This window comes from Teleopsis dalmanni, chromosome 1, assembly GCF_002237135.1.
Source record: "Teleopsis dalmanni isolate 2A chromosome 1, ASM223713v2, whole genome shotgun sequence".
NCBI lineage: Eukaryota > Metazoa > Arthropoda > Insecta > Diptera > Diopsidae > Teleopsis > Teleopsis dalmanni.
In genome coordinates this window covers 148,754,541-148,767,570 of record NC_051846.1, presented here as the reverse complement: position 1 = coordinate 148,767,570, position 13,030 = coordinate 148,754,541, and the positions used below count along the sequence as shown (strand labels likewise).

At 31.9% G+C, this 13,030-nt stretch overlaps 1 protein-coding gene across 1 annotated transcript; it reads left to right on the top strand.

The window, feature by feature from the left end:
• The first annotated feature begins 1,231 nt into the window (after positions 1-1,231).
• LOC119666419 (PDZ domain-containing protein 8-like) lies at positions 1,232-6,203 on the top strand. Its single transcript, XM_038075698.1, has 7 exons — positions 1,232-1,255; positions 1,463-1,655; positions 3,089-4,361; positions 4,419-4,562; positions 4,627-5,247; positions 5,311-5,542; positions 5,613-6,203. Exons 1-7 carry the CDS (start codon positions 1,232-1,234, stop codon positions 5,832-5,834), a joined length of 2,709 nt encoding a protein of 902 aa, XP_037931626.1. The 3' UTR covers positions 5,835-6,203.
• The last annotated feature ends 6,827 nt before the right edge of the window (positions 6,204-13,030 follow it).

Below are 13,030 nucleotides of genomic sequence, written 5' to 3'. Positions count from 1 at the left end.
TGACATAGCTTATCCACAATCATCAAAGATGTAATGCGTAAGTAATAAGTTTTGGTCACTTCTCACTACCAAACAAAATCATTGAGGCGGCATACCGATTAGTTTCATGCTCCTTATAACTACTGCTGTCGTAGTTGGTAATCTTGAAACGAGCAAATTCTACTTTAAACTCTTATCTTCATCACTTGTTATCTCCTGCCACTCTTTTCCAATATTAAATTCCCAGTGACTTTAAATCAGTAAATATTCATATAATCCATCTCTTTTAAAAGAGCCTTCTTTCTCTTTTCCTAATGGGAAGCACTGGACAAAAGATAGTGGTCCAGAACAATTGTCGTCTTAAACTGGCTAGATATCGTCTTTTTAAAAATATTCGATGTGCAAAGTATTATTTTAATATTTCAAAAACTAAAAGACTAGTTTGTCTACTAACATCCAAATGAACGAAAAGGCAGTCAGATATATACCATATAGCTTAATGGACTTAGATAGCGATATTGAAATCTCGATCGGCACAATATTTAGTATAAACTTATCTATTTTTATATTGTGCCAACTAAAATTTGAATATCGTTAACTAAGTCGATTAAGCTATGGGTTCCTATATATCTGATTAAGATTTGTATATCGCTAACTAAGTCGATTAAGCTGTGGGTTCCTATATATCTGACTAAAATTTGTATATCGCTAACTAAGTCGATTAAGCTATGGGTTCCTATATATCTGACTAAAATTTGTATATCGCTAACTAAGTCGATTAAGTTATGGGTTCCTATATATCTGACTGCCTTTTCATACAAATTATTTAATTAAATTAATTTTTTATATCATGATTGATATTATTTAATTACAACAGTTGCCATTTTAATGATTAGTTTTAATGAAATCATTGTTTAAGACAACAATTAATCCTCACAATTTCCATAAATTTCTCCCTTTCCCCCAAAAATAAAAATAAAAAATCCGCCTAAAGGTGTTAGGAAATATTTTAGTAAAATGTTAATTAGAAGTGGCAAAATTAAACAAAAAAATGTTGAAGGCTGTAAACAACATGAGAACATTGTAAACAAACATTTTAAAATGATACACACAGAGCACAGTAAGCAGGAAGAGGAGGCTTAAAGGTCGTTAGGTGAATGTGGGTTACCATCGTTCATGTAACACGGCAGAGCTTGATGTGCCTGTGTTGAAAAGAAAAGAACATTCAAGCACTGTGTGAATGCAAATAATGATGCCGTCGAGTAGGCACGTTGAGGTTAATGCTGTGAATTCATTTACAGTCCTTAGAGCACACACCTAAGACTAATGAAAAACCAACAAACAACACAATAAACAATTAAGTTTAAATGTGATTAGTTGCTGTCACTACCGGTATTTGCTATTGTGGTTAAGATACTGACACTCTCACATCAAGTGTTTGTGTTTTATTTGTACGTGTTAATGTTTATTGGTTTACTTCCAGATAAAGGAACTTGAGTTGGGTGATCAATTTCCTGAGATAAAAACGCTGCGGGTACACAATGTTGAACTCGATGACACTGAGGGGCTTATTGAGAATCTAGATTTGTTGCTGGAAATACACTACACAGGAAATTTTCGTACTTCAATTGATGCGGACATGGTACTTGGAAAAAAAGGTTCACTAACATTAAGAGGTAAATGTGTGTGATTAATATGTTTTCACTAATGTGTTCACTTTTTATTTATATTTTTATAAATAACAATATTGTGTCCCAAAATTAAATAAAACACAGGTTTTTATCTTTTTTTTTTTGACTTATAAAGTGGACATGATAGGCTTATATATGGAATAACATATAAGTCAATCACAAATGTGTTCTTTGAACCCCAAATGCAGCAATATTTACGATTCGTTGAAAATGATTTTGTTCGAGAAATCGGGACCACTCGTTAATCTCGTTAATCTCGTTAATTCAATAAATTCTCTATGCAGTGCATTGCCATTAGTCGGCAGTTCTTGTATCGATTGAACTTTGTAAGCATGGAGACACAGATCTTCAGTGCCTAAATGCTGTAGAGAAAGTCTTGAAATATGCAACTCTCGTCGAATTGGTGTTGCTGGACTTTTACCAAACTTACGCTCTACTTCGAAATTGATAATTGAATGGCTTGTTTTGAATAGCAGTGGCATTATCAATTAATTCAGTCTGCCTGAATTTTTTCCTCACTCTCATTTTTCCTCACTGAAGAAGTTAAATCATTATTTCGACCGTATTTTTCGACCCTCGAAAAAAATCTGTGACCGCAAGACTGAAATTATTTTTGAAATATTGTTCAACAGAGAATATATCTTGTTTTATTATATGTTTCCATTGCCTTCGTTAAAGTAGTTTATTTAATTTAGGTCGCTAATGAAGTTTGATACAAAGTGCTTTTGTATTTTTTAAGTTAGTTAAGAATAAATCCATAGAAATTACACCAAAAGGGAAATTATCGAAAATGATCGAAAATCAAATAAACAAGATAATTTTCTTAAATGTTTGTTTTTTTATAAATAAATATTCACATTTTCCGCATATTCCATTATCTATTAATTAATTTCTGCTAGCAAAACAAACAAACCCTCTCCAAGAACTTTTACAGAACTTTATAACATATGCAGCTCTTGTGCATGCATAAATCTACTTATGCCAATGGAAACGACCAAATCTTAATTTGATTAACATAAATCGATTTAGCTGCAGTGGGAACATGGTACTACCCTAAACCGTAAACTATCAGCTATCAAATGATTTTGTCACAGGATTACCAACTGTCTCCATTACTGTATGAATGGAGACAAATTCATATCTTGCGTTAATTTTGGGACAACATTTGTAGTTGTTGTACTGTCACTATATTTTATTAGGATTTATTTTATAGAGAGGTTACGAATAGTAGTAAATTGTAGTAACAAATTTTTATTTATTTTATTGATTAATTGAATTTTTGGCTGACCATATAGGTGTTGATCGAAACCTCTCTAATTAATATATTAGTATATGTTAAGTAAAATAATCACTAACATTAAAATCAAATTTAATATATATTTTATTAAATAATATATTTAATTTTTATACAATTACAGTAAAGCAGCTATCTGGTTTAGCGCGACTGCAGTTCACCAGAAAACCGTACACTCATTGGTCATTAAGTTTTCTCGGTGACCCGGAAATTGATTTGGCCGTAGAGTCAAAGTATCAAGGCCGTCAAATGCAATCAAACATAACTAGTTTGATATCGAATCAAATACGTAAGGCGGTACGTCGCAAACACACTTTGCCAAATTACAAACTACGCTATAAACCATTTTTTCATAAAACTCCTGAAGAAGATTTGGGGGACAACGAAATACAATCAAATGGCCTACTGGATGTCAAAGTATCAGAACTTTCACGTCTTATGTGCCCAACTCATATCACTGACATTTATTGCACACTTACTATGGCATCATTGGCCTTTGTAGAAGCACGTCAGAAAGATGATCGCAATGTTATAGTCTCCTTAGATGTGGAGATACATAAGGCGAAGAATCAGCAAATTGGCATTATATTCAAACAAACTGAACTTTTCGTAGAAATCGATGCTGTTCTACCAAATACTCCAGCTTGTAAATCAAATTTAAGATCGAATGACGTATTAATTGCTATCGAAGGAAAACGTGTCTCTACCATACAGCAAGTGGCAAAAATTGTTAAGGCATTGCAAACTTCAGTATTCACTTTACGTATAGAACGTGTTATACCAGGTATTATACGCAATGATGCTATACTGGAAGACCTGGAGCTATATGAGGATCTTGGTGATTTAAGTAATGTTTACAGCAGCAACAAACCAAGCGATAATGAGTTAAGTGTAAAGTATTTAGCAACCCGGCATGGATCTGGTGATAGAGGTACTTCAAGTGAGTCAAGTTTGGGAAATACACCAACTAGTTCACCGAAAAGGGTAAAACTCATACCAAGAGCATTAAAAAAGACTATAAGTCGTGATAGCACCGACAGCACTAAGGAGGAGGATGCAAAAGGTAAAGCAAAACTAACTGCGAAAGTAGAGGAAAAGCCACGACGACGTTTGAAAAGTTTGGGTGATAGCGTAAATGATGTGGAACACTTTTATCAGCATTCCACGATAGACTGCAGACTCAGTCGTTTGGTAAACATGGAAGATTTAAGTAATTTTAAGTTGGATGCGCAGTGTAAATACTTAAATTGCTGTGTCTATGGTAAATGTTCTGGTGATAGCTTATTACTTGGCTTTGTAAATATACCAATTAATCAAATATTGGCGGAATGCTGTGAGACAAGTCTAACTCATTGCTGGAAAAAATATGAACTAAATCCGCCGATGATACAGAATTTGTAAGTTACAGCAAAATTCATGTTAATAATCTCTCGCTTAGAAATACTTTTTTGTAGAAAGTCTCATGAGCTATATAATCAGTCTGGTTTCAATGCAAATTTGTGCTATGGCGATATACTTTTTGCTTTCTCTTGGGATGGTAATCCGAATTTGGCTGCTGTTGAAACACCTTCCAAGCAGGCAATGAAAATAAAAACAAAGTAAGTTTATTTAAATAAATATACTGAATAACCTATATAGTTTAACATTATGAATTCATTTTAGGAACTCGCAAGCAGAGAGACATGATGACAGTGGCTTTTCGGATAATATTTCCATTAAGTCCACTTCAACTGATTTAACAACTTCCACAATCAGTTTGGTTCCACCACGCGCTCATAATTTCATACGCACACATTTCCAACGTGCAACTCAATGCGATTTTTGTGGCAAGAAAATTTGGTTGAAGGATGCTGTACAGTGTCGGGAATGTTTTATGTGTTGCCATAAAAAATGCGTCACAAAATGTCAGAACTCAACGGTTTGTGGACCAGTTGACTGCACCAACTCAATTTCACAGACACAGTCTTACACCACAAATACACCAGAGTTCACGGTAACTGAAGCTACTGCATACGAGGCAACTGAAAATGATGAAATACCACCAAATATCAGTGATGATGAGCAAAATCAACCGAAAACTCCCGGTCTGGAAGTACATCGCTCCAGTTTGTCTGGCCTATTAGCACAAGGTATTAAACGTGTCAATTCTGCTAATAATTTGGCTATTCCTGGTATTGTATCAACATTTGCGGGCGGCAATAATGCTTCCAGCAATAATGGTAACTCCAACAACTTGACTAATACGAAAAGTCTGCCACCGAGTCCACAACGTACTCCGTCAAGGTAACCATGGTGCTTTCTATATTCCATGTTTTTTGATTTTATACTTTTTATTTCACTCTTAAGGAAAGCATCTTTAATCTGCACAAATCAAAATCCATTTGAACAAGTCACACAAAGGCTAGAACAGATTTCCGCAGAACTTACTGAGCTGAGTGCAGAGCAAATAAGTTGTGTAACTGAACCGATAATACTGATCTCAAAAGAGGAAGATCTGATGACGCTCGCAAAAACTGCCAGTAAAAATCTTTATTGTGAAATTGCTGGCATTGACAGAGTTGATAAAATAAATTTACTGGTAAGGAAACGTATATATCTTTGTTTATTAAATACAAATTTATTATTTTTTTTCACTTTTTTTTTATTAGTTAAGTAAACTTCGTTTAGCTTTGGACAGTGAGACGGCAGTACATTCCTCATTATCTGTCATCTCGAAAACCGATTCCATCGACGGCAACTCAACACAAAAGAAACTCATTAACAAATCAACTATGTTATTCAAATCCGAGGAAAGGGTCCAGGCCCTGAGTGTTATAATGCTTTACTTGTGCACTGGTCTGCAGCATGCACAGGGCGTGGCATCCCAGTAGAAATACAAATGTTACTCATTAATTATAATTGTAAGGCTGATGTTCTAAATGTGGAATTTTATGTAGCACCATTAAAAGTATTAAACAAATCTTAGTGCGTAAATCGTATTATTTTTAAGCACAATTTTAATGTTTAAGTTTTTAATTAACCATTATTACATATACGAGTATATACATACCTACAAAGACAACTCACAACAAATCAGACAGTGAAGGAATAAAGCATATTATTTATTAAAAAAACATATTTTAAAAATACGTATTTTAACTAGAATTTTTTATTAAACGTTACGAAATTTACCTTAAACAATGCATTTTGTCTGAGCATTCGAAATAAACAAAAGCCTTTGAGAATTCAATTAAACTTAATATAATTATATAGATTATTATATATTACAGTATGTAGAATTACAATTTTTTTATTAAATATATTAAATTGTTTATTATTATACACAAATATGTTTACTTTGATGTTTGGAACAAAACTTATTAACAAATTATTGAAAGTAGAATTTTAAATGTTTAAAACCAACAACAAATTACATTGTTAATTTTTATTTAATTATGTTTATAGAAATATATGTAATTTAAACATAAAAATAAACGTAATTTTTATTGTAATAAACATATATATCAGTTAAAAGCACATATTAATATATGTATGTAGCAGTATATTGTATATAGCAGCATATTAGTATATACCGGTAAATATAAAGTATATACCTTGTGATCAAATAACTTATTCGTTCTTTTTTTGAATTCCCGCGCTAATCGATCGGGAATTTTTTTTATTTTCACGCTGGCAACACTATTCTACACAGTCTGTCAAAATTTAACGCATATCGTACGATTAGTTCTTGTTTGGGGTCTGTAGAAAGAAGTCGAAAAATTTTCGTGTGGCAATTTTTAGCTAAATTTCATTCAAAACAAACGTAGTTGTCATGTGGCCAAAGAGATGATTTCCAACGCAGAAACGCAGATAGTGAGCCCACATTCATCGAACGCATCATAAGTGGTGATGAGACATGGGTCTATCTATCTATGAAGTTGACATGCCCACCAAACAACAATCGACCGAATGGTGTTTCGAAGGTGAGCCAAAATCGAAAAGAGAACGCCAAAGTCGGTTCAAAATCAAGGTTTTTTTGACTGTTTTCTTCGATATTCGTGGTGTAGTGTACTATGAATTCCTTCCCGATGGTTAAACGGTCAATAAGGAGTATTATTTTGCCATTATTCGTCGTTTGCGTGAGGTCATTCGCAAAAAGACGCCAGATTTATGGAAGAAAAACTCATGATCAAATGGTATATATTCCAGTATATGCATGTACCTATATATTTATATACAAATATATTTATAAACCTGAATATATATAAACAAATATGTGTATATAATAGTAAGCTGACCTTGAAAATATAGATCTTCCAAATATATATCTTAAATAAATAATCTCCTTCATCAACCACGACGATTGGTTTTAAAACGTATGTTTTTATGGCCGGGTATCTAAAAACAAAACGACTGTTATGCTATACTTCAGTAGAAGAGGAAGTTCTGTCACCACTAAAAGAAACTAATTAACCAGTAGTGACAAAGACATGGGTTATATCAATCAAAATAACTGAGCTACAACTTGTCCAGATAATCAAAGATTCTGTTACACATGACCTTTGTAATATCGATTTTTTTATGCTGCTAACACACCGACACTGTTCATAAAGCATACATCCAAAACGGTACAATATTTAAAAAAAAAGTGAATTGATAAGTTATACATCGTAGCACATATCGTAGGTAAGGTTGTACCGGAGATCCATTGGCGCAAGGGAAAACTCAGAGATTTAAAAACAACTTTAACGATTAGCAATGTTTAGAATGCTGGCCAAGATCCTCAAAAAAGAAACCCCTAAAGTAGTAAGTCCACGCCGCGTATATACTACACAGGAACAAAGCAGATGAGATCTATTTTAATAATCCTCTTCGCAACTGCGACAGATATAATTAAAAGGGAGATTTAATCTTCTAACATAGTTTTCTGATTCTGCAATGGCTTGTGAGTAAACCTAAAAGAAGACTGATATCTGTACGGGGCATCGCAATGAGAATATTAAATTTCTTTTTAATATAATGTAGCCGAATTGCCATATTGAAATATTGTATATTTAACATTTCAAAAAAAAAAAAAAATAAGTTACCATATCTGAATTAATTCATATAACCGAACGTCAACTATATATTACTCAAACCCTCTGTTCAAACAGGAGAAACATCTAACACCAAGGAATATAAAACGTTGATTGAGCTGTCAAGCTCTAAAAAAAATTTCACCCTACGAATTCCTTAAGTCAAAAAAATTGATATATACGAGTATATATATTTTAAAAATAAGTTATTCTTGGAAGTTTTGATATGCTTTGTTAAGATTTTTGGGGCTCAGAACTGTCTTTTGAATGTAGTTTCTTTAAAAAGAAAAAACTAGATGATGTCCTTATAAGTAAAAGTGTTGTTGAATAATAAATTTAATAAAAAATATTTTTTTTTTGTTTTGTTTTATTATTCCATAAATATTAAAACTTTCATGGATATCTAGTAATACTTTTAACAAATGAAGTTTGGAAGTTTAAGTCATCTTAAATCATCATTTGAGATAACATATTAATGATAATTTTATACATTTCATACAATTTAATACATAAAAAATTTTTTTTTGTTAATAATTAATACTTAAGTAATACTTAGATATTTTTTGTACCCAAGTTTCAAGGCCAAGGATTTTTGATTTTGTAATTTCAAGATATGTTTAAATTCAATTGAAACTGAAATCGCCCCACAATAATGCCAACAAAGATCGAATACTTGCAACAAAGAAAAAGACAAATTTCTACTTCCGAAAAATATGTAAATTTTATCTACTATATACAGTGGCGGCGCTAGGCGTCAGCGATATTGACGATCGCCGACGGCCTCGCGCCTGTAGGGGCCTCACAAAAAGTTACTTACTGTATATTCAAAGTACTTGATGAATATATTAAACAATTTAGTTTCAAATATGGCATTAATCATATTCGAAGTATATCGGAATGTTTATATATGCTTCTGGTTACAAGCATGTTCACAGTTTCAGTCAGTACAGCGTGTGTGGAAAGAAGCTTTTCCAACTTAAAATTGATTAAGACCTACTTATGATGATCCAAGAGAGACTATCTCTATTGGCAAGACTATAAACTGAATCAAAAATAGCAGCTGGTGCAAATTATGATATAATTTAAAAAAAAAATTAATTTGGTTAACAATAAAACTTTTATATATCCCTCGTGGTATTAGTGAATGTAACTGTAGTATATTCGATCATCGTCGTTGTGATCACAGGAGTAAGCGTGCCATGTCGTATAAACTATTATTATTATTAATTAATTGTAAATCTATATAACTTTAATCAATAAAGTATATAACAGTAACTTATTTACTTTTATACCTGGGTAATAAAAGGGACCTCGCAATTCTGATGTCGCCGACGTCCAGAGTTGGTCTAACTCCGCCACTGACTATATAATAAGTAATAAAGCATTGACTTTTAAGTTAATAAAATTTTGCACCCCAACGATTAATTATAATAATTCTGATAATTATTGCAGGTAAAGGAACGTGGAAAAAATTAAAGAAAATTAAAAACAGGAATTTCTGTCGCTTCCGATATCAATTGTATCATAATTAATTGTCAAAACTTTTTACAAGGAAAATGTTGACAGTTTTTTTTGAAAGAAATTCAGTTCCTGATGCCTGAACAAAACATAATAAGTCAATCAAAAATGTTTCATTTTTATATATGATTTTTATTATAATTTTTTTTCGATCCTTTGTTTTCAGTTGTTCAGTCTTTTTACTCGTACTGTGTTTACACGCTGAATAACAACCACAAAAAAATTAATAATTTAAGTGAAAATAAATAAAATCTTTGACCGAGTCATGGCGCAGAGAAAAAATATCTTAAGTTGGCTACTCGCCAAAAAAAATTCATCTTGTATCTTTGCAATATTTTACACAACTTGCAGTGCGTCAGTTTAATAAAAACAGCTATGAAATAATTACGTTCTGTGTAAAAATCATATTCTGTTTACTCTCCACGTAAATGTACTCACTCACAACATTATAGGTCATATTTTCCACATATATGATTTAGATTTTCTATATATATATACCTCAATTACTAAATAAATTGTTGGAGTCACACTACATTTTTAAAACTAATTCGAGTCATAATTTTAGTGTGATTAATTTCAATTTTTCACTTTTAATTCAATTGATCTTAAACAAAAATAAGATACAGCAGTTCACTAAAAATTTCTAGTACAAAATATTACGACAAAATTATTAATAAGAAATATTTAAATATCTTTTCGGAATGTATAAATAATGTAAAAACAATGTATAGTATCTGAATGACGAGCGCTAATCTGTATGAATTATTTTTCTATTATACATGCCAACTTAAAATAATGAAAATAGAAACTATATTGAGTATATATCTTCTTCTTCTTTATTCCATTGCGTTCATAGGAAAACATTGAGCCATGTGGTTACAGTTGTGCCTTACGAAGAGATTCTGTTTAAACGTGTTTTTCTCCCCTCCAAATCCGTTGTGCGTTCTGCCGAAGCAGGTGGATTCGACGTATATGTACGGATACCACTTAGAGACTCTAATTCCATCAGGTTAAGACTTATGTTTTATTTCCAGAAAATAATTAAAGAAGGGACCAAAACCCTGACAATGGGTTACAAGCGCAATATCAGTCCCGTAAGCTTTGCACGTAATGACAGGTAACTTTTAAATAGGCCGCTCCTAACCTGGAGAACAAACGTCTTTTGCAGCCGCTCTTTATGAGTACCGACGCTACATTGTGAACTGCGATTAGCTTCATTACTCCTCTTCGACCTTACCGTCAAGGGAGACCATACCGGTAGCATGCTACCGTTGGCAACGTTCGAACGTTGGCAACGTCCAATGTGGTCCCAAAGAAAGTACTTCGGTTTTGAATTCATGTCCAAGCTCAAATTCATTCCTTACCTAAGATATACCATCCAAAGCGGTATATTCCGGTTTATTGATTTTAAAAACCGTTTTGCAGACATACTCAGCTTAACTGCAAGTGTAAGCTTGTTTAGAATAAGCGATTTAACCGACTTTTTCATATTATTATCTCTCCCGGGTACATAACTTTCTTTTTGACATTATCATCGTACATGGCATTCTCCAATAATATGTAATAAACTTTTTATATCTTCTCTACATAGTTTGCATTTATCGGTTGTCGTGCGCCTTATTCTTATTTAGAAAGCAGTCTCCGATTATCAGTCCAACCGTTGTCCTGAAATCTGATCTGTTCAGGTTTGAAAGATATTAGCTCTTCTTATAAGAGTGGAAGGAGAGTTTTGTATAACGAGAATCCTTCTAATAGACCACTTGTGGTTAGGAATTTAAAACTACGGAGTCTTATCATTTTACTATTTTACCGATTATTTAATTATCGACTTACCAAGTTACCTCTGAATTTCTCAATTGTGAATACTTATTAATATTACTGCATAAACTTTTGCTAACTTATAAAAAATATTCTATATATTCCCAATTACAACATAATTCTATAATTTCTAAGCAATTAAAATTGAAAGAGCCTGACTACCAGACATGCAAAGTACTATGAGTATAAAAAATCTTTTGTGTCATCCCCATCTTATTCCTTGACTGAAGATATTTAGCTATGCTGTTAAGGGGCTGAATATACCAAGTTGACATTCTAACATTCTAATATAATTCTAATAAACAAAGTCAAGAACTGATACCCCAATTTTTTTTTCTCTGGGTCAACCTTACAATCAAAAACAAAGTGATCAAGAGTATACTTATCATATTAGTTGTGAGTAGTCAGTTAGCGCAAGCAGTTTCCTTTCTTTAACCAATCTAAAGCTTTATTGGTGCAGTCCGACTTCAACTTATAAGGAGATATTTGCTGACTCCAAGAAATGTCTCCAGCCCACATCTGTGCCTTGAGGCAGCAGATAATTTTCTGATAATTTAATAAACTTCAAAAAAATAATGTATTATATATATCTTTATAATACAATTGTTAGCCCATATATTACAATAAAAAACATATATAGAAATTAAATTAAATTGAATCGAATGTTTTTTATCCATTGTTTATAGAATTTCTTTGTAAATTTTATTTTTTATTTTTAAATTTGTTTGGTGAGCAAAATTGTTCAAATGCGTTGATGTTGTGATTCGCAGATCGCGGCAATGATCGATACATTTTGTTGATATTTTAAGAAATTTCTTATAGCAATTTTCACAGTTTGTTAAATTTTTCACGAGTCTTTGTTTAAATTCATTTATAAACCAAAGTGTTTTTCAGCTGAAATTGACATTTAATTTACGTATTTACACTGCGACTGCAAGTGAAAATGCATCTGCAATGGTCCAATCGCCAGAGAACGCACTTTTCTAATTGTGTAATTTTCAGTTGTGCCAAAAAAGCTACAATTAAATTATTTAATTGGCAACAAATTCAGTTCGGCGTACTTCTGCGAATATTCGCATAAGTTTACTTAATTACTGCTAAAAAAAATATGCTTGGAAAGTAATTTCATTTCTAATTAAATAAATTGAAATCTATTTGAAATGCCATTCTCACCAAGAAAAGGTGCTCTGCTTAAAATAAAAAATTAAAAAAAAAAATATTTTACAACGAAAAACGATTTTCTTTGTCTAACATAAAATCGAATATTTTCTCTAAACAAAATAGATAGATAAAAATAGACAAAATAGATAGACAAAATAAAAATAGATAGTTTTTGTTAAAAAGATTTATATTCATTGAAAGTGCGTATATTGCAATGAAAAATATTTATTGGAATTTACGACGAAAAAAATAAAATATAAAAATATTTTAATAAGACCTAATTGCCTTAGCCCCAGGTACGGCACAGTTAAATTTATCTATACATGGCTTACGTATACTAGAGAAAAACTATGAAGCCATGATAAAGATTTTCACACCGTTAAACGTCATAAGTTGTCCGCGCTCTATAAGAAAAAAATCCAACAACCTCATTAAGATGTTCCGTTTTTATTATAAAGATATATTATCTGTCTTGGAGTAGATTTGTTGATGGGTCACACTCTTTTAGGTAATCA